The sequence below is a fragment of the Schistocerca piceifrons genome, chromosome 1, assembly GCF_021461385.2.
Source record: "Schistocerca piceifrons isolate TAMUIC-IGC-003096 chromosome 1, iqSchPice1.1, whole genome shotgun sequence".
NCBI classification, from domain to species: Eukaryota; Metazoa; Arthropoda; class Insecta; order Orthoptera; family Acrididae; genus Schistocerca; species Schistocerca piceifrons.
In genome coordinates, this window is record NC_060138.1 from 232,735,732 (window position 1) to 232,756,664 (window position 20,933).

The window sequence follows — 20,933 nt, forward strand, 5'->3', positions numbered from 1 at the left end:
AACTTATTTGTTTTGAACATGATATTCATTGCTGTCTTATACAAAAGTTCATTATTTCATGTCCAAATATGCTAATATGTATGTTGGATAAGGAGGAAACAGAGTGTTGCACCACTGCAATACTGGTATAACGGGGGCACAGAGGAAATGTACCTTTCGTCCTGTCTGTGGTTGTTCACATGTGATGAGTGCTGCTTAGTTTGAAAAAATAAATGTATTTTACAAGCCAAGAGAAACAAGATATGCTACTTCTTTACACAGAATACAGAAGGAACGTGAAGAGAACAATTGAGTTGTACACACAAAAGTATCCTGACACATGGTGTTCAATACAATGACAATTCAACAAATGTGCAAAAAATTGCTATTGGAAGAGCACCAGAATATTACACACAGGGTAAGAAGCCCACTGGCAATGAGTGAAATGAACAAAATAGATGTTCTGGCAGCTGCTGCTTATAATCCACATGTTAGCTCCAGAGAAGTTGTGTCTCTGGAGCAAGTCAGCCCATTATTGTTAACATTTTGCACATAAATAGCTTCCATCCATATTATGTGTCACATCAGTGTGACTGCAGGAAACACATGGAATTCTATTGCATTTGTTCTGATGCAACATTAAGACAACAGGTTCTTTCTTTAAAATATTTTCTTAAAGCTATCTTTACAAATTATGGATGAATGTAAGAAATGTGCATTATTGGGCCACTGAGAATCCACACTTGTTGAGAGAGGTAGAACTTCAGAGGCAGTGAAGTGTGAATGTTTTGTGTAGAATTATTGGTCACTACATGATTGGTCTTTACCTTATTCTGTAAACCTTAACAGGTAAAACAAATGCACAATTTCTTCCAGAAGTGCTACCTGCTCTTTTGAAAAAACTACTACTTGAAATATGTAGATATATGTGGTACCAGTCCAATGGGTGCCCAGCTCACTACTGACTTGAGACTAGAAAGCACTCACCCAGATCTTTCCTGATTTCTGGGCATGATGTGACGGCAGTATCAGTTGAACTGCATGTTCACCTGATTTAAAGCCACTGGACTTTTTTCTCTGGAGTAAACACAAAGATGAAGTCTACGCACAAGTTCTGATGACCTAATAGGATTAAAAACATTGCATATTGCAGCATGTGCAACAAAATCAAAGGAATCTGTTCAGACTGTCTGGAAGTCCTTGCACTAGTGACTGAAAACACGAATTGCAGTAGACTGTAGACATTTAGAGCACTTAATCACAGAAAAAGAATTTTAAAAAATGTTTATGAGTACATTCTTCTTTGATTTTCCTTTTGTTACTGTTGCTGATGTAATTTTGATATATAAGTGTTTATCTTGACATGAAATTCATGATGTGAAGCTGTTATTTGACAGTCGGTGTGTAGCCTAGTGTCATTAGTATATGCTTTAAATTACTTTTCCCCACTATTCTAATCAGACCCTCTTAGCCACATCAGGTTAGTGTGTCCATTCAGTCTGATTTGACACTTCTGTGTAACAAGACAACCTTTCACATAAGACAGTCATCAGTTGACCTTCAATTAGACAAGTCCTAAGTTTTAAATGTTGTAATTTTTCATATTTTGAAGAGTGAAATGCCATTAAATGCATCTTTTTCTTTTTTTTTTTCAAAGTACGATAATAGCTGGAAAAATTACTACTATGGTTTCATTTGAAAAAGCTAAGCTGATACTGTTATCTGTGTAATTGACATAGCTATGAAACAAGACTATACACCAACATGGGGACTTTGTTGCTGTGTCATCCAAACAAGGCACAGCCACATCAAAAGCACACAGGCGCAAAGACATGAGGTGGTACCAGTGCCATAGAGACTCACCGCTTGCACCAATTCCACCAGTGCCACAAGCGGTGCCGAGGATGAAATTATCAACTTCGCCCCGGCCAGTTGCTAGCCAAGTACAATCTGCCAATGACTGGACGACAACAATAGAAGACTACTCAGAAGTTAGAAGAGCAGCTCTCATCCACTTGGTTATAGGTCATTGTCCAGGGCTGACTAAGACAGGGAACATCATTTAGCAAACTCTTAGAAGTGAACAGGCAGTTGTTGTAAAATGCATTTGCTATGTCTTGTGAAGTCTACCTGTGATTATTTGCACTTAGCCATTGAGGGCCTTTTTTGTGTTATGTTACATGCAGTGTTACAGACTTAACATTCAACAACTCAACCTTCTTAACTCATTTGTGTGACTTTGCTACTAATTTGTTGGATTGTTGCAGAACTTCGTTCTCCTATCCTTTTACCTCACCCTGGGACACAGCTGTGTATGGACTTTGCACGAACTTTTCAAACGCCCCTCGTATAATTTATTATGTTATGTTTAGGTGTTTACCTACACCAATTTTTGAAAATGTTTCATGGACTTTATAACTGTGACGCTGCTCATTCTTTGTATTTACCAAATACTTTCAGTTAGTGGGTAGCTGTTGTCACAATAGTACTCATTTGAGAACACAAACATTTCTAGCATTGATTGTCATGAACAACACACACACACACACACACACACACACACACACACAATAGCAAGGATTTGGTTATTATTTTATTATTTGGTGGTCTCTGGAATTCCTACATTCCATTGGCGAATCATACTGGTCATAAGAAGACAACTTCTATTAAAAGTTAGTCAAATGAAAGAAAATCCATTCAGCAAGAGGAGTCAATGAGGATTAATTATTTCAAAAGCATTCTCCACCAATGTTTTGAAATTTATCCAATGGCAGAAGAGACTTCTCGCTATGGGAGAGAAGGGACCACAGCCACATTCAGCTAAGCTCATCTTCATCTATTGTAATGTGACGTAATTTACGGCTTACTTGAAATCAACAGAAACATGAAACTAAGATTTTGTAATGCAAAATTTTTGATAATATAATGTAACTGGATAGACAAAAAATCTACTCACCAACGATGGCAGAACATACACATAAAAGAAGCATATAATTAGGCAAGCTTTTGGAGCCAGTGGCTCCTCCTTCAGGCAGAAGTTTTGAAGGGGAAGGAAGAGGGGTGAAGGAAAGGGACGGGAGAGGTCTAGGAAAAAGGGTAGATTTGGGAAAAGTCACCCAGAACCACAAATCAGGGGAGCTGTATCAGACGGTATGAGAAGGAAAGACTGACTGTTGGGGACTGGGCAGTCTCATGGAAAGGGGGAAAAATAGTGTACTCGAGCGATTTTCATTCTAGAAAATGATTTAAAAGTCCATGTTACACAGGTTTTTAACAATGTAGGGACTTACAAGTCACCATTCATCCCCCGGAATATCATAAATACTTAATAGCCCCCCCTCCCCCCCCAGTTTGCACCCTCCCCTCCAAACTATGATTCAGGCACTCTTGTGTGAGTGTCATATAGAGAACTAGCAGCACAAATCATGCTTACAATAAAAAATTTCTCAGCTTCTAATTCTCTTCAACTGACACAAAGTGAGCTACGTATTTCTGCTTCTCCCCATTTCTGGTGTAGGATGAACTTTCATATCACTAACTTTACTTACTACTATTGATTAGTAAGATAGAAATCTCTGTCATATTTTTCTTAATATTTATTTCCCTAAAAGAAAAATACCAAATAAATAATTTGGAAAGTATTAGGCTCCTTTAGGCTTACTGTTCTGTGTGTCAAATAAACTGAAAATTTTTTTTAAACAACAAAGAACATCTTAAGTGGATACAAGTTTAAGACATTTTTCAGTGTGCTATACTTCCTCCCACACTGACAGAATTCTTATGAAAATATAATACAATAACAAAATTTTGGGTGTTAGCAATAAATAAAGTAGTAATCATTAGCAGAAATGTGTATTTTAAATGATATAACAGGGATAAGTTGTCATAAAAAACAATATTCTATGTTAACTAGTAATGAACACACCTTATTGTTCAAGCAGTCTTGTATATACTTCTTATGTCGCTGGGTACCAAAGTCATTAACTGCTCTCAGGAATGCCGTAAGTTCTCTTGGGTAAATTAAAGCAAGTGAAGCATCATACTGACCGAGTGTTGAAGTTAATGCATTTACCTGAAAACAGTATAAAATTTCATATCAATTAGTGTGCACAACAATGTGCTACAAAAGCTCACACAAATAACATATGATGGCTCAAGACAGCACCTTGTGTTATTCAGTATAGCAAGGGAACAATCAACATCCTAGTACCATGAAGCAAAAAGTTGTAAAAATATCAAGATCACAAAATTTTAGTATCCATCTGCAGTAAAATTTATATGAGACAGTAGTATTTACAATGTAAGTAAAGAATAACCATGGCACCTCATTTTTTTAATTTTTATTTATTTACTTATTTTTTGTACTTTCAGTTACATAATTTTCTTGCAAACTTCAATCTCTAAGGGAAATCTGGGCTGAATAGCAACACTATGAAAGGATAGACTGCTACTCCCAACATAGAGGAGGCTTGAGTGATGACAGGCACAATGAAAAATGTTGCTAGATACTGTTCAGCTATCAGACTAAGTCCTTCATCAGACATAAACAACAAAACTCACATGCATTAAACAAAAGCACAACTCACAAACACATGGCCACTGTCATCTCTGGGCATCCCCCCCCCCCCCCCCCCCCCCCTCCGGCACAGCCTCTCGATGCTCCACTGCACTCACTATCTTGTTTCTACGTACACAAGTCCATGCTCCCAGTCCTCACCCCACATCTCCTCTGTAACACCACTACCCACCCCAGCAAAGATTACTGCTCACATCAGATGCAGTCGCAGTGGGATGTTAGTGCCCAGAGATAACAGTGGCCCTGTGTGTATTGAGTTGTGCTTGTGTGATGGTGTGACACTTTTGTCGTCTACACCTGATGAAAGACTTAGTCCGACTGCTAAACACACCCTTTATGTTGTCTTTTCATATTGTTGCTAAACTTAAATTTTTAATACTTTGACAGTTTTACCTAAATCATATATGTAGTGAATACAGACTTGTGAATGACAGTAACAGAGACCATTGTCACTTTAAAAAATCATAAAGCAACAGAAGTATATTATCTACTCAAAAGTATCCAGACAGCTAGTAGTGGACAACAATATAGATTGCGTTCACCCTTTACTTTTATCACAGCTTAAACTCTGCTGGGAACACTTTCATGAGGTAACTGAATGTCTGGGCAGGAATGGCAGCCCATTCTTCCTCAAGAGCGAAAACTAGAGAGTGTAGAGATGTTGACAGCTATGGTCCAGAGTGAAAATTATGTTCTAATTCATCCCAAAGGTGTTCTAATGTGTTCAGATTGGAATTCTGTGCAGGCCAGTCCATTTCAAGAGTTTATTGTCCACACACCATTGTCTCATAAAGGTTGCTTTATCATTTTTTAATTGTCCCTCTACTGTACTCAATGCTGTGTTTTCTTAAGCTCAATAAGGGGATCACACCCTAAACATGAAAAACAGCTGCATACCGTAACACCACCATCTCAGCACTTGATTATTGGCACTACACATGATGGCAGATAACATTCTCCAGGCATTTGCTAAACCCAAATCCTCCAATCAGGCTGCCCCAGGGCATGGCATGTTTCATCACTCCAAATTACTCGTTTCCAGTCATCCACTGTCTACTGGTGTTGCTCTTTATATCCCTTCAAGCTCCACTTAGCACTGACTACAGAAATGTGTGGTTTATGAGAAGCTGCTAGACCACTCTTTTTAACTCCCTATGCATAATCATTGTGCTAGGTGGACTGTTAATAGTACTTTAGAGCTCATGACTGATTCCTTCTGCAGGTTTCATGTGATTTTTTCCAATTACCTACCACAACGCTTGACAGTCTTTCTCCCACACATATATTGCAACATGGCCATGACAGTAAAACCAGAAAAAACTGAGCTCATACAGATGATTACAGATATTCTCCTAGCATACCACTTACTAACTGAACAGAAAGAAAAAAGAGGGGGGGGGGGGGGGGGGAGTGACAGGGGTACCCAAAATACCTTCATCACATACCATAAGGTGGCTCATGGAGAGTAAATGCATTGCCACCAAATTTCACTCCACAGGAAATAAAATCTTTCAAGCAATGAATGATGTTTTAGTATAGCAATGAATAATGTTTTAGTATAGCAATGAATAATGTTTTTGTGTAGCAAAATTCCAAATCCATCCCACATTAATAAATTCAATTTTAATAGTACATCTGAGACTTTAGTGGCATGAGAATGGCATAGTAATTGTATCAGTAAACATTATTGTCCAAAACCCACTTCTTATTCCTTCTCTCTTTCTGACACACAAGCACGCACGCACTCACACAAACACACACACACACACACACACACACACACACACACACACACACACACAGAGAGAGAGAGAGAGAGAGAGAGAGAGAGAGAGAGAGAGAGAGAGAGAAAGAGGGAGAGAGAGCATGGGGAGGAAACTATATAAAATATGTCTTACCTTCACATTATTATGAAAATCCTTTGGTGAGATAAGGTTCTTGGCCTGCAGATACCTGATACGCTTCATAGTTAATCTATGTTGTTCATCAGGACTTGGTGTTAGTGAGGGCTGAAGGAAGAGTGGATCTGACTCCATCACACTCCAAATTTTTGCCTGAAATTATAACAAGCACATTTTAGACTAAAATAGTAAAATAAAATATATGTTTGTGACAAAAATACATGCTCGATTTTGGTAAATACCTGGAAGAAAACATGAACAATGCTGTCACAAATTAAAATTGATGACTACTAACTTTATTGAGCAGCATTTTCACTGGCTACATTAGAATATATCTGTAGTTTATGCAAAATATGTAATACTAAACATATTATACTCCGAAATATATAATACTAAATTCCATTTATAGAAAATATGCTTCAATGTCATTAGAATCATATTCAAAATGAACTGAAATACACACTTTCTGATTACACCACAGCAGTTACAGGCCTGAGAAACTCCTGCAAAACAGAGAACAACATCTATAACCAACACAGTTACTACAATGCAGAATCAAACATTGGAAAATCCACCATGAAATAACAACCATATAGACCAGGTGTGAACACACACACACACACACACACACACACACACACACACACTGTCCTCTCGGGGCTTTAAGGCTCGATGTGGTGAGCAAAGATCTCAGATGTGATAACATGGCAGGGCCATGGGAAGATGCTGTAATGCTGCCTGTGCAAGGGTACAAAGGCATGGTAGGATCAGAATCGGGTATTATTAGGTGTAGCATTGTGAGTCTGCACTGGGGGTGGGGGGTAAGTGGAGAGGAGACAAGGGGAAAGAACTATGTAGGCACATTCAGGGAATAGAAGGTATGTGTGGGACTGGAGTGGGAGAAAGGAATGGGAAAGAGGCAGGTGGGGACAGAGAATAGTGAAGGTTGAGGCCAGGGGGTTATGTGAATGAAAGATATGTTGCAGGAAGCGTTCCCCTCTGGTGGAATTCCGGAAAGCTTGAGTTAGTGGGAAAATTCCTTACTTAATAATATTCCACAATACAGAGTGTACAATAAAATTTAAAAACAGTTGTTACGTGTATTTTACTCTGTCTTAGTTTGCCACAAGTGAAAATATTAATAACACGCAAAATCACAGATTAAGAGAGGAGACCACTAGAAAGCTCACCCACAATACTTGTCTGAACTCCAGACTTGGTGACATTCTCAGTTTTTAGCAGGTTTACCAGTATGTTCCCTACTCACATTAACTCAACAGAAGCCACAAAAAGAAAGATCGTATAAAGAATCATTTAGGGTTGGTAATCTTGATACACATATTTTTAAAGAAATATGATAAGCATAATGGAAGATGACCTTAACAGTTCATTATCATAAAGAAAGTAAAGACTGAAACATAATTTACCTTCAGTTTAAGAATTTCTTCATTATCCAGGGAAAATCTCAGTTTGTCCCAGTCAAAACTGGCTTTCTTTCGGTACTCATTGAGGGGTCCCGAGACGCTGAATGGCTTCTTATCAGACATCTTGATGGTGTTCTGTCAAAACAAACATAATATTCAATCAGTAATGCAGAGAGGACATAAAATGGAGAAAGAGATTATTTAATACTGAATTACTCATCAAATGTTGGATTTCAGTATAAAATGTGTAATTTTACATCTGTGTTGCTGCGAACTTTCATTTGCTAAATTTCATTGTTAATTTCCCATTATTTTACTCACTTCAGATGAACATAACCAAAAACAAACAATTAAATATTGATCGAAAAGACAGTTCACCAAGTACTTTGAAGGTAAGGTTTTATGTAACAAACAGAAACATAAAAAGAAGAAGTGAATACAGCTGAGCTATCATACTTTTGTTCTACTTTAAAAGCAGAAATATTGGAGTTTAATGTCTCACCAAAAACAAAATAATTACAGATTGTGTTCGAAATTACAACAGCAGCAAACTGTTTCTAAACTTTCCTGTGCTCCTTGGGAGAGTCAAATTTCAATAACTGCTCAACGATCAGTTCTTAATAGTAATTGGTGGCCTGTCTTCTTGATCATTACTTGTATTAAAGCTAAACCTTTTTTACATAATGAAAAATAATGTTATACATAGATTTTATTAGGCTAATGAACTGCATGAGATGATTGAAAGCTAAAATAATCTTCCCACATTGTCATTATTTAAATCTGACAGTCTTGCCAAATTGAAAATGTAATCAGTAACAGTCAAAGATAATTTCATACTTGGAGTGTCAGTTTCAAATTCAACTGGTGTGCCATGGTAGACCTGAAATGGTTATGCAGAACAGCACTTTTACAACCTGTCACAAACAATACTTTTCACTTTACAAATATAATAGACTGATATGTCCATACACTGAAAGGGATTCCAGAAAAGAACTAATTATATACTGCTGTATGTGCTATCAAGAATCTACAAGGACTGGACAAAAACAGGGAACCATCATAAGAAATGCAAGCTTCAACATAAATGATGATGCTAGTCAAGCCTGCAGCTGGTTCTGTTGTATTTGACCATGAATGGCACTTGTATGATGTACACAATATGTTGTAAGTGTCAATAATGATCAGAACAGAGTTCTGTGTGGTGTGAGGGAATTAGGTTGGAGCTAAGTGAATTTGAACCTGGGCAATTTGTTGGTGTTCATATGGTGGGTGCTTCTGTAACCAAAGTAGCTGAAGTGTTTGGTGTTTCAAGAGGCATCATATTGAAGATTTATACTGCAGACATGTAATGTGGAAAAACATCATTCACTAAGTTACAATGTAGACAAAAGTGTGTGCTGAGTGATTGTGACACACACTCACTGAAGACTGTGACAAAAAACAAGAGGACGACAGCAGCAAAAGTAATTGGAGAGCTCAATGTCATACTTGTGAACCCTCACAGTGCCACAACAAGAAGGGAGCTCCTAATCTGGGAACTGCAGGATGAGCTGGAATTCAAAACAACTCATCAATGAAACAAATGTCTCTAATAGGAAAACGTGGCACTGAAGCCATAAAACATGGACTGTGGAGCAATGGAAGAAAGGCAAATGTTGGATAAGTCTTGTTTTACACTGTTTTCAACTTCTGGCTGACTTTAGATCTGGCATAGGTCATCCCAAGCCTACAACATAGACTGCTTGTTGCCAAGATTGAAACATGGTGGTGGTTCAGTGACAGTTTTGGCTGCCATATTGTGGTATCCATGGGCTCCATGGTTACTCTGCAAGGTTGCATTAGTGCCAGGATTATGTGACCGTTTTCATAGAGAAGGTCCATCCCATGGCACAATGCTTCAATATTTGTTCTTCAACAGTTATGCTATGTTCCAAGACAACAGGCCCTCCCGTGCACATAGTTGGACTGTTTTTTGTAAGCACAGAGATGAACTGTCACATTCCCCCTGGCCACCATGGTCAGCAGATCTCAATATAATTGTGCCTTTATGGTCTGCTTTGGAGAGAAGGCTGTGCGATTGCTATCCATGTCTATCATTGTTACCTGAACTAGCCACTATTTTGCAAAGAATGATATAAGATTCCCTCAGAGATCATAATGGAGCTGTATTTATTCAATCTGAGATGACTGGAAGCTGTTTTGAATACCAACCATCTTCCTACACCCTATTAGGCAAATCACATTTAAACGCCTGGCAGAGGGTTCATCGAACCACCTTCACAATTCTCTATTATTCCAATCTCTTATAGTGCACAGAAAGAATGAACACATATATCTTGCTTTGATTTCCCGTATTTTATCGTGGTGATCATTCCTCTCTATGTAGGTCAGTGTCAACAAAATATTTTCGCATTCGGAGGAGAAAGTTGGTGATTGGAATTTCGTAAGAAGATTCTGTCGCAACGAAAAACGCCTTTCTTTTAATGATCTCCAGCCCAAATCCTGTATCATTTCTGTGACACTCTCTTCCATATTTCGCAATAATACAAAACGTGCTGCCTTTCTCTGAACTTTTTCGATGTACTTCGTCAATCCTATCTGGTGAGGATCCCGCACCGAGCGGCAGTTTTCTAAAAGAGGACGGACAAGCGTAGTGTAGGCAGTCTCCTTAGTAGGTCTCTTACATTTTCTAAGTGTCCTGCCAATAAAACACAGTCTTTGGTTAGCCTTCCCCACAACATTTTCTGTGTTCCTTCCAATTTAAGTTGTTCATAATTGTAATACCTAGGTATTTAGTTGAATTTACAGCTTTTAGATTAGACTGATTTATCATGTAACCGAAGTTTAATGAGTTCCTTTTAGCACTCATGCGGATGACCTCACACTTTTGTTACTTAGGGTCAACTGCCACTTTTCGCACCATTCTGATATTTCTTCTAAATCGTTTTGCAGTTTGTTTTGATCTTTCGATGACTTTATTACTCAATAAATGACAGCATCACCTGCAAACAACCGAAGACACCTGCTCAGATTGTCTCCCAAATCATTTATATGGATAAGGAACAGCAAAGGGCCTATAACACAACCTTGGGAAACACCAGAAATCACTTCTGTTTTATTCGATGACTTTCCGTCAATTACTACGAACTGTGACCTCTCTGACAAGAAATCACAAATCCAGTCACATAACAGTTGATATTCCATAAGCACACAATTTCACTATGAGCCACTTGTGTGGTACAGTGCCAAAAACCTTCCAGAAATACAGAATCAATCTGAAATCCCTTGTCAATAGCACTAAACAATTCATGTGAGTAAAGAGCTTTCGTGTTAATCATCTATCAATTGCTCATAATGCTCATAATGTATCCGACTGAAAACTCTGCGCCTTTCTTGCCATCAAATTTTCAAATTTCACTGTTTGATTTGTTTTGTTAGGCTGAAGAAGGAAGAGGTATTAATGGTTCTTTAAAACAGAGCTTTAAAAGGAAGAAAGAGAAAGACCGTCATGTTTTGTTTTTATTTCTTCTGTCTGCAAGCAAATCCACCAAAAGTGTTCACCAGTATATGCACAGAAAAGGTAAAGAAATAGTGTGGCAATAATCCAGGACAATACAGATTATGGATGTTCATTTGCATCCTGTAGTTAACATGACACTGAACAAATCTATGTAGCAATTCTGGTAACTCAGTGCATGTCCATGAAGCTACATAAAATGGGTCATGGTTCCGTACATGGAATTATCAGCAACAAGCTTCATCCTCATTGCTGTACATAAAGCATGTGAGTGCCAAAATTAGTTCTGGAAACTTAAATGTGATTATTCATAATTTGATTAGTTTCGCACGATGTCTGTGCAACTGGATCCCAAAAGAGTCACTGACTAGAATAACAGAGACATGATCACTTGCCACTACTGTTTACTGGGCCTATTTTCTAATGTAGGTGAAGTTGTTTCTGAAAAGAATACTCACTAGGTATGAATTTCATTCATTCAGTACCCTTATTTCATTAATCCCATCATGGTGGAGCTCCTTTGAGGATGTGGGATGAGTCACATTATACTATAAATTATTCTCAGCCTTCTTGCTGCATCAGATCTGAGTGAAACATCAAGCATTCGAGGATCACTTCCATTGCATTTATCAGTAGCAAATTATCATTGTGGCTTCTGATGTAGTGACCTTTTGTAGTCCATGTGTGGTTTCGTGATTAGTCAGTGAATGTTGTCATTATGTCATGCTACCACGGATTGTGTAAACATTTGCACTGGTAGTGCGACTTCTCCTGTAGGAACATGAACAGTTCAGTAAATTTCTTTGTATCTACTCAGTACCTAGAGCTGGCTTCTGAGAGCCATGAAGATTATAGCTGCTGTCTCATATGAAGTTGTTCTTGCATGTTCTAATTACAAGTTGCACATTGAAAGGCAGATGCAACCACTGCCGGCTGTTTATAGAAACTACATTAATAACAAACTACGACTAACACTAATTGACTCACACTGACAATATGAGAATCATGTCTCCATTACTTTCTATGTATGTATCAAAGAAAAATTAAATTGAGAAAACTAATAAACTGTGAGACAGAATTGCTGGCCAGGGACTTATCTTCAGGAGGGGATATGAGTGGTGATGCTAACACGCATATATAAAAGTAGAAATTACACACTATCCTCCCCACAGAAGGAACTACTAGTTACAAAAGTTCAGACAGTGCATCACTATCCTAGTCTTTGCAACTTGGGGAGGATAGTGTGTCACCTATACTTCTGTGTATCTTTTGGCAGCACTATACATTTTGCTTCATGGGGGTAAGTACTAGTTAGCAATTCTATCCCACAATTTATTACTTTATATGCGAACATGTATGTTAGGAGAAAATCATCTACTTTGAAAAAAATCCATTGCTCTTCAGCACTTAGCTGCTGTTTTTATCTACTGATTTACAGTAACCCTATATGTAACTTCACTGTTTTCAGATAATGCTTTCAGCTGTCTATGTATTGGAAAAATTAAAACTCACAATTAATGCTAAATAGAATCAATATCAAATATGTTAACAAATTATACAAGGAGCAGCTAATAAAGTATGGCACTCTGATTTTTAATATTTGAATTCCCAATTTCTGATGAGCATGAGAGTACACAGTGCCATAATACATCCTAGACAGGGACAAACAGTCTATAAGGAAATTATTTTTACTTCTAGTATTGTGGTTGTATATTTCACAGTTCAACCTAAGTTCACTGTCACTATTAATCACAAAGACCGTTGGAGAGAAAATATATTGGTATGAATCTAAAGGTCCTTGAAAGGGTTTTTGCAAAAGTTTTAGTTATCAACTTTACATAATATTATTACTGCACACTTCTGAAAACATACATTTATGACCTCAGCTGCTTCCCCAGAACATTATGTCACAGTACAGTGTTGAGCAAAAGCATGGAAGCAATCCCATCTCCATGGCAATATATGAGAGGAGCTTTTAAAAGCAAAACAAGCAGAACTGAGTTTTTTGTATATAGTTGTCAAGATATAGTTATAAGTATGACTAATTGTAATTTGCTGTTAGCATAGGAAATAACGTGACTTGTCCTAGATCCCTAAAGCCGCTGCTTGATGGTTAGAGCTTCAGAATGTGTATGAATGAATGAACATAATATATGTTTGTAAATATGAAAAATCACTTAACAATACAAACTTTCTGTCATTTACAATACACTTTGACAATCTAATGCATGCTAAAATTAAAGCAATATTCTCAGTACCTAAGCCTGGTTTGCAAACTAAAAGATGGAAGAGTGTGATGATGTAGTGGAAAGGCTTACATATGGTTATGGTCCCAATCTCAGCAAATTACTAGGTGTGTATGTAGAGTGTGTAGTGACACTAATCAGAAGTGTAATATTAGTTTTAGCCTTATCAGTTAATTTGTTTGCCAGTACCTACAGACAACAGATATTGTACAGAACATTTAAATATTTGTGAGAGTGATCACACACCATAAGTATGTCCTAGTATTCATTAATTAGGTACCTAGTATTCATTAATTAGGTACTATTGTTATGTTTTACCTTTACATTAATCTAACCCATCTTTCAAATAATAACAATTATCTATATCTGAATAAACTGACTAACGAAATCTTATACTTATCACATCTCTAATTGTGGTTCAGGGTGGAAATGGAATGCTTTTAAGTTTACACTGACACTTCCAATAACGTTTATCGAAGTTAAGGATGAAATGTTCCTGATTAGTTAGTGTAATTCTGATTAATTCTGCTATTTACCAAGGAAATTGACATTAAGTTTTGCTGTGGCTGCTTAATGCAAATGACCCATGGCGCAAAATATTTTCGGCAGATCTGCATTTCTGAAGACAGGTCGTCATATCTTTAACAAATTGCTGCTAATTTGATCTACTAATGCTTTTTTACTGTAATGACACTATCATCACACGCTTTTAAAACGCTGTATCATTTGCCTCCAGTCATTAAATATAAATGATTAAATCTACAACAATCTAAAACACACCTTGAGCGCCAGTCCGTTCGAAGTTTCCGCCTATCACTGTTGGTGTAGATTTAGTGCAAGACGCTTTTCTCTAATTTCTGTTGTAGTTAGGCTTTATCAGAAGATAACGGTACACAATCGCGATAAGCACGGAGGTCGTTTGATCGTTCATGCATTAATGTACTCCTGAATGACTTCGCATATTACGCTAAAGACGTTAGTGCGTGCTCACCACTTGAACTGACTCTCCAATCATTAAAAAAAACCTCTGGTTTCGCTACATTTTCGCAGTGACCTCTACAAACCTAAAAAAGAAAAGCAGTAACTATTCAAAGAAAAAAAAATCAAAAAAATCAAAATTTACTTAAATCAACCTGAAAATATCGCTAGACTTTTAGATGTTAATCGAATTACCTGTAAAGGAACAATCCGTATGTCAGTTCTCTGTGTACTTAAACTGTGACATGAAACTCATGACTCCTTTACTGCAGTTATAGCCATCACAACTTTGCACGAATTCTTTTAAAAATAAATTAAAAAAAATTGTAAGTAGCGGCAGTGACACCAAACAATGATGTGAAAATTACCGTCCTCTTGGGAAACTACGATTTAGAGACAATAAAAAACGGAACGCAAGACGTTACGATCGCACAATAATTTCACCGAATCAAGCAATGTTCTATGCGATTGGCCATATGTACTATGCGGTTTCTACAAACAAGGGTTACAGCGCATGAAGATAACACTGTGTTGCCACCATGATTTCGTTGTATGTTGAGAAATACATATTATTTTTTTTAGTTCGGAGAGTCTAGCAATGTGTGTTATATAAGCATATGAATCGTGTCCCACATCCTCGTTATTTAAAAAAAAAAAAAAAAAAAAACTTTTCGTCTGCTGCACACTGACATTTGCTTTACGACGCTGTGCGTCGCTCATTTGTTTACGCAACAGGTCTACGGAAATAAAATCCATGGAGGTAAAAAGAGAGATGCTAGATTCACCTCGGTGCTTCGACCATAGATACTAATATCTATGGTCGAAGCCTCGGTGACACTTCCCAATGACGTTACCACAGTGTGACGTTGGATTGAATTAGATTAGGTTCAGTTTGCGTTCCATAAACCCAAAAAGTGAGATGATTCTCATGGGTGTGGAATATGTCAGAAAGTATAACATAAAAACATAAAACATTTGAATATAATACTTACTACCCTGATCATTTGTCAGGAGATTGTCGAAATAGGTGAATGCATGCAGTAAACTGGAACAGCTAATATTTGCAGAATTAACATGCTGTCAGAATGAAACATTGTTATGCACTATTAATAAATTTATCATACACAAAATATTTAATATTGACTGTTGTGACCAAGTGCTATTAAAACTGAAATCTAACAGACATTTTTACTTAAGCACGATTAATAGTCTCTGATACTATGACGTGTACATGCCTAGTTAGTTACGACCACAGTCTAAAGCCTAGTTTACACGACGACATTGGGTTGCGCCATTCGTTGCGTGGAATGAGTTGCACGCAAATGGTTTCATATTTGACTGTAGACACGGCGAAACCAGTGTACACTTCAGTTTCGTCGTTTTGTGGGTTCCTGAGTCGTGTCTGAAATGAAAGTTTTGGCAGCTGCAAGTCGCAAGAGTTGTGATGGAGTTAAAGCTTGTTGCTTGGAATCGTTGCATAATAAAACATTAAGAACGTGTTTAGATTCGAGACTGGATGAAGAAAAGACGTCAGCTCGGTTGCTCAGCATCCTTGCTGAAATAATTTATAACGGAAGATCCAATAAGTTCTTTTAATTGTCTTAGAATGTCACCAGAAAGGTTAACGTTTCTTCTAAACAGAGTTAATTATGCGATAAGGAATAAAGATATTGTAATGCACGAAGCACTGTCGCCAGAATTGAAATTACATATCACATTGCATGCATTACAATCGATAACAATCGGCATGCTATAAGATGCGGTTTTAGTTGGTGATCACGCGTTTTCATTAACACTAATAATTATTAAAAGTAATAATTATTAACATTAACAGCAGTAATTATTCGAAGCAGGCCGCATTAAGAAGAGAATGGTTTGCAAACTAGTCTCTTGAAGATAGATCTGTACAGTGGCAATATTTCAAAATTCTAACATATGTGAATGGGGAACACAGCAGCGACGTTTTAAATAGATGAATATCTAATGAAGACTGCAGCTTTTTGAATTTGTATAGCCTTCTCTCCTGTCAACAATACTCCTTAACAAAGAGTTGCCCAATTCGAACGATGGGATTTTAGTCTTGTAGACGAGAGCATTGCCACAGCTAGAATTACACTTGTTTGTATTTTTCTTAATTCAGTTGTATATGTGCTCCTAACTCAATAAATTTTGCCCTGCAGCTCAGATATTGTCAAACCATCTGTTATGATCGCACATGACGGTCTCAGCGGCAGCAAGTTCTTGCTCATTTTTGTAATCAGCATGACTGAAATCCCACAAACACCTATGGAAAGCATAGAAGCATAGACACCTAAAAAGCGAACTTTATTCTCCGCTCCCCACTTCATTTTTCTATTTATCTACATTCTACAAACACACATGCAATTAGTGTCGCGAAAGTTGGAACACGCTGAAAGTGTGTATCTTCACCAACGAGTTGCGCAAACGCGTGGCGCTCATGCATAGTGGCCGGCACAGCAGTTGCATGCAACCTAGTGTCGTCGTGTAAACTAGGCTTAACATAACACTCGCAATACTCCGTCTCTTTTTTAATAATAAGTTTATTGCAGCCAAACAACCATAGAAGTTCAAAGTACAATTATAATGATAAATGAAATTAGAAAGCTTTCGTATTGTGGCTTTCATAGTCACTTATTGACCCTGTGCTTATTGTACAGAGGTCTATATGGTAACATTTGCGTTTCGTTGACACAGTTTACACTCACACACTGCGTTTGGTTCATGATACGACGTGCTGTCGCAAATAAGCTGGTGGAAATCATAGACTGCCATTCTGATGATTACGTATCTCATCTCGAAGTTTTCCTTTGTCCATGTTCGCTCAATCATGGTGCAAGTGCTGTAAAAAATTCTGGAGGTACGTCTTCCCTTTTTTCCTTCAATGTTTTTAGTAAACTTTCCGACGCTATAGTGTTGGGTAGCATCAGGTTTGTCTGTAGTACTTGAAAGACGAAGGATTACCTCCCTAGCAGGTACACAAGTCTGGATCGTATTGTTTTGGACACTCCAACTGCTTTCTTTATATAGGTCACAGTTGCTCTTTCTAGTATCGTTAGATTTTTCTCTGTGAGGTGTGGTCCAATGATTTCTGTGCCGAACATCAGTGTTGGGGAAATTTTGGCTCTGAATAGTGCCACTGCTGTTTCTAGGCTGGGGAATCTAATCTGTTCTATTTCATAGATAACTATTATTGCTAGCATTCCTTTCTCTGTTACACAGTTGTGCATCATTTTGCACTTGTTTGTATCGTGACCCCTAGGTACTTGAAGTCTGACATTATTTACAGTTTTCTTTTCTCTACGAAGATCTCAGCTGATGCAAGTGCTGTTCCTCCATTTCTGAGCACCATTATTTATGTTTTGCTACATTTCGATGCAGCAATCTTCTATACTGTTCATTGATATTTGTAGCTTTGCAATGTCCCTTGAGCCTATTAGAGTATCGTCAGCATATGTGTGTAAGATTACATCTTCCCTCTGCGGTATTCTTAAGTTTTTTCCGCTGCAAGGATACATAACAGAGGACTCAGTGGGTCTCCCTGAAGTACTCCATTTGGTTGGAGTATCAGCTGTGATAGGTAGAGGTTGTCTGAGATCCTTATTTCGTTCCATCACAGTATTGCGCTTATTATTCATGTCCATGTGTTGTTTTCGCTTAGGGTGTCCTCTAGTTTTTTTGTCACTAGATTTCTGTTTATAGTCAAAGGCTTTTGTGAAGTCTATAAACATTACATAAAACTTTTTCTTGTCTTCAAAGGCTTCCCACACGCTTCCTTTCCTAAATTCCATCTGGCATTTAGGGAGGTATTCGTTGATTGTTTGCTGTATTCTTTTTGTTATTATTTTTGTGAATGCTTTGACAGGTAAGTTTTCTAACTTGCTATGTCTCTGTATTTCCTAGGGTCTTTGGGGTCTCCTTTCTCTTTATATAACACTTCTGTTACTGACTGTCTCCACTGTTCTGGAATGGAGGCTGTTTATATACACTTACTGTAGAGTATTGCCCATGTTGGCGTTAGCATTTGGACACTGATTGATTTTTCGACCATTCCGGTCTGGTTTGACTATATCAGACAACAGACAAATAATAATAGATAATGATAATAGTATGTGATCAGAGTATGAATTTCTAATGGTGCTTAATACAAACTTCTGGCGCTTGACAATGGCTTTTTGAGTAAGGTCTTCTGAAAATATTTTCTTATCGGACTTCGTAGATTGAATAATTCCAAAGTTCTGGCTCATGCTGGACCATCCATAGGATCTACATCTACATTTATACTCCGCAAGCCACCCAACGGTGTGTGGCGGAGGGCACTTTACGTGCCATTGTCATTACCTCCCTTTCCTGTTCCAGTCGCGTATGGTTCGCGGGAAGAACGACTGTCTGAAAGCCTCCGTGCGCGCTCTAATCTCTCTAATTTTACATCCGTGATCTCCTCAGGAGGTATAAGTAGGGGGAAGCAATATTTTCGATACCTCATCCAGAAACGCACCCTCTCGAAACCTGGCGAGCAAGCTACACCGCGATGCAGAGCGCCTCTCTTGCAGAGTCTGCCACTTGAGTTTGTTAAACATCTCCGTAACACTATCATGTTTACCAAATAACCCTGTGATGAAACGCGCCGCTCTTCTTTGGATCTTCTCTATCTCCTCCGTCAACCCGATCTGGTATGGATCCCACACTGATGAGCAATACTCAAGTATAGGTCGAACGAGTGTTTTGTAAGCCTCCTCCTTTGTTGATAGACTACATTTTCTAAGGACTCTCCCAATGAATCTCAACTTGGTACCCGCCTTACCAACAATTAATTTTATATGATCATTCCACTTCAAATCGTTCCGCACGCATACTTCCAGATATTTTACAGAAGTAACTGCTACCAGTGTTTGTTCCGCTATCATATAATCATACAATAAAGGATCCTTCTTTCTATGTATTCGCAATACATTACATTTGTCTATGTTAAGGGTCAGTTGCCACTCCCTGCACCAAGTGCCTATCCGCTGCAGATCTTCCTGCATTTCGCTACAATTTTCTAATGCTGCAACTTCTCTGTATACTACAGCATCATCCGCAAAAAGCCGCATGGAACTTCCGACACTATCTACTAGGTCATTTATATACAGGGTGATTCAAAAAGAATACCACAACTTTAAAAATGTGTATTTAATGAAAGAAACATAATATAACCTTCTGTTATACATCATTACAAAAAGTATTTTAAAAGATTTTTTTTCACTAAAAAACAAGTTCAGAGACGTTCAATATGGCCCCCTACAGACACACGAGCAATATCAACCTGATACTCCAACTCGTTCCACACTCTCTGTAGCATATCAGGCATAACGGTTTGGATAGCTGCTGTTATTTCTCGTTTCAAATCATCAATGGTGGCTGGGAGAGGTGGCCGAAACACCATATCCTTAACATACCCCCATAAGAAAAAATCGCAGGGGGTAAGATCAGGGCTTCTTGGAGGCCAGTGATGAAGTTCTCTGTCACGAGCTGCCTGGCGGCCGATCCATCGCCTCGGGTAGTTGACGTTCAGGTTTCATAACTAACCTTTTTCGTAGGACTCTCCATACAGTTGATTGTGGAATTTGCAGCTCTCTGCTAGCTCTGCGAGTCGATTTTCCTGGGCTGCGAACAAATGCTTGCTGGATGCGTGCTACATTTTCATCACTCGTTCTCGGCCGTCCAGAACTTTTCCCTTTGCACAAACACCCATTCTCTGTAAACTGTTTATACCAGCATTTAATACACCACCTATCAGGAGGTTTAACACCATACTTCGTTCGAAATGCACGCTGAACAACTGTCGTCGATTCACTTCTGCCGTATTCAATAACACAAAAAGCTTTCTGTTGAGCGGGCGCCATCTTAGCATCAACTGACGCTGACGCCTAGTCAACAGCGCCTCAAGCGAACAAATTTACAACTAAATGAAACTTTATAGCTCCCTTAATTCGCCGACAGATAGTGCTTAGCCCTGCCTTTTGTCGTTGCAGAGTTTTAAATTCCTAAAGTTGTGGTATTCTTTTTGAATCACCCTGTATATTGTGAAAAGTAATGGTCCCATAACACTCCCCTGTGGCACGCCAGAGGTTATCTTAACGTCTGTAGACGTCTCCCCATTGATAACAACATGCTGTGTTCTGTTTGCTAAAAACTCTTCAATCCAGCCACACAGCTGGTCTGATATTCCGTAGGCTCTTACTTTGTTTATCAGGCGACAGTGCGGAACTGTATCGAACGCCTTCCGGAAGTCAAGAAAAATAGCATCTACCT

At 38.2% G+C, this 20,933-nt stretch overlaps 1 protein-coding gene across 4 annotated transcripts in view; it reads right to left on the reverse strand.

The window, feature by feature from the left end:
- The window catches only part of LOC124786282 (peroxisomal acyl-coenzyme A oxidase 3-like), an 86,392-nt gene extending 71,145 nt beyond the window's left edge, over positions 1–15,247 (reverse strand). Inside the window, exons 1-5 of one of the 4 annotated variants that reach the window (XM_047254249.1) lie at positions 14,817–15,247; positions 14,635–14,707; positions 7,884–8,015; positions 6,454–6,609; positions 3,905–4,051 (exon numbers count right to left, since the gene is read on the reverse strand). In XM_047254249.1, coding sequence (XP_047110205.1) covers positions 3,905–4,051; positions 6,454–6,609; positions 7,884–8,015; positions 14,635–14,658 — 459 coding nt within the window. In that variant the 5' untranslated portion in view covers positions 14,659–14,707; positions 14,817–15,247. The other 3 variants (XM_047254251.1, XM_047254250.1, XM_047254253.1) reach the window with 3 other exon arrangements.
- Positions 15,248–20,933: the final 5,686 nt, after the last annotated feature.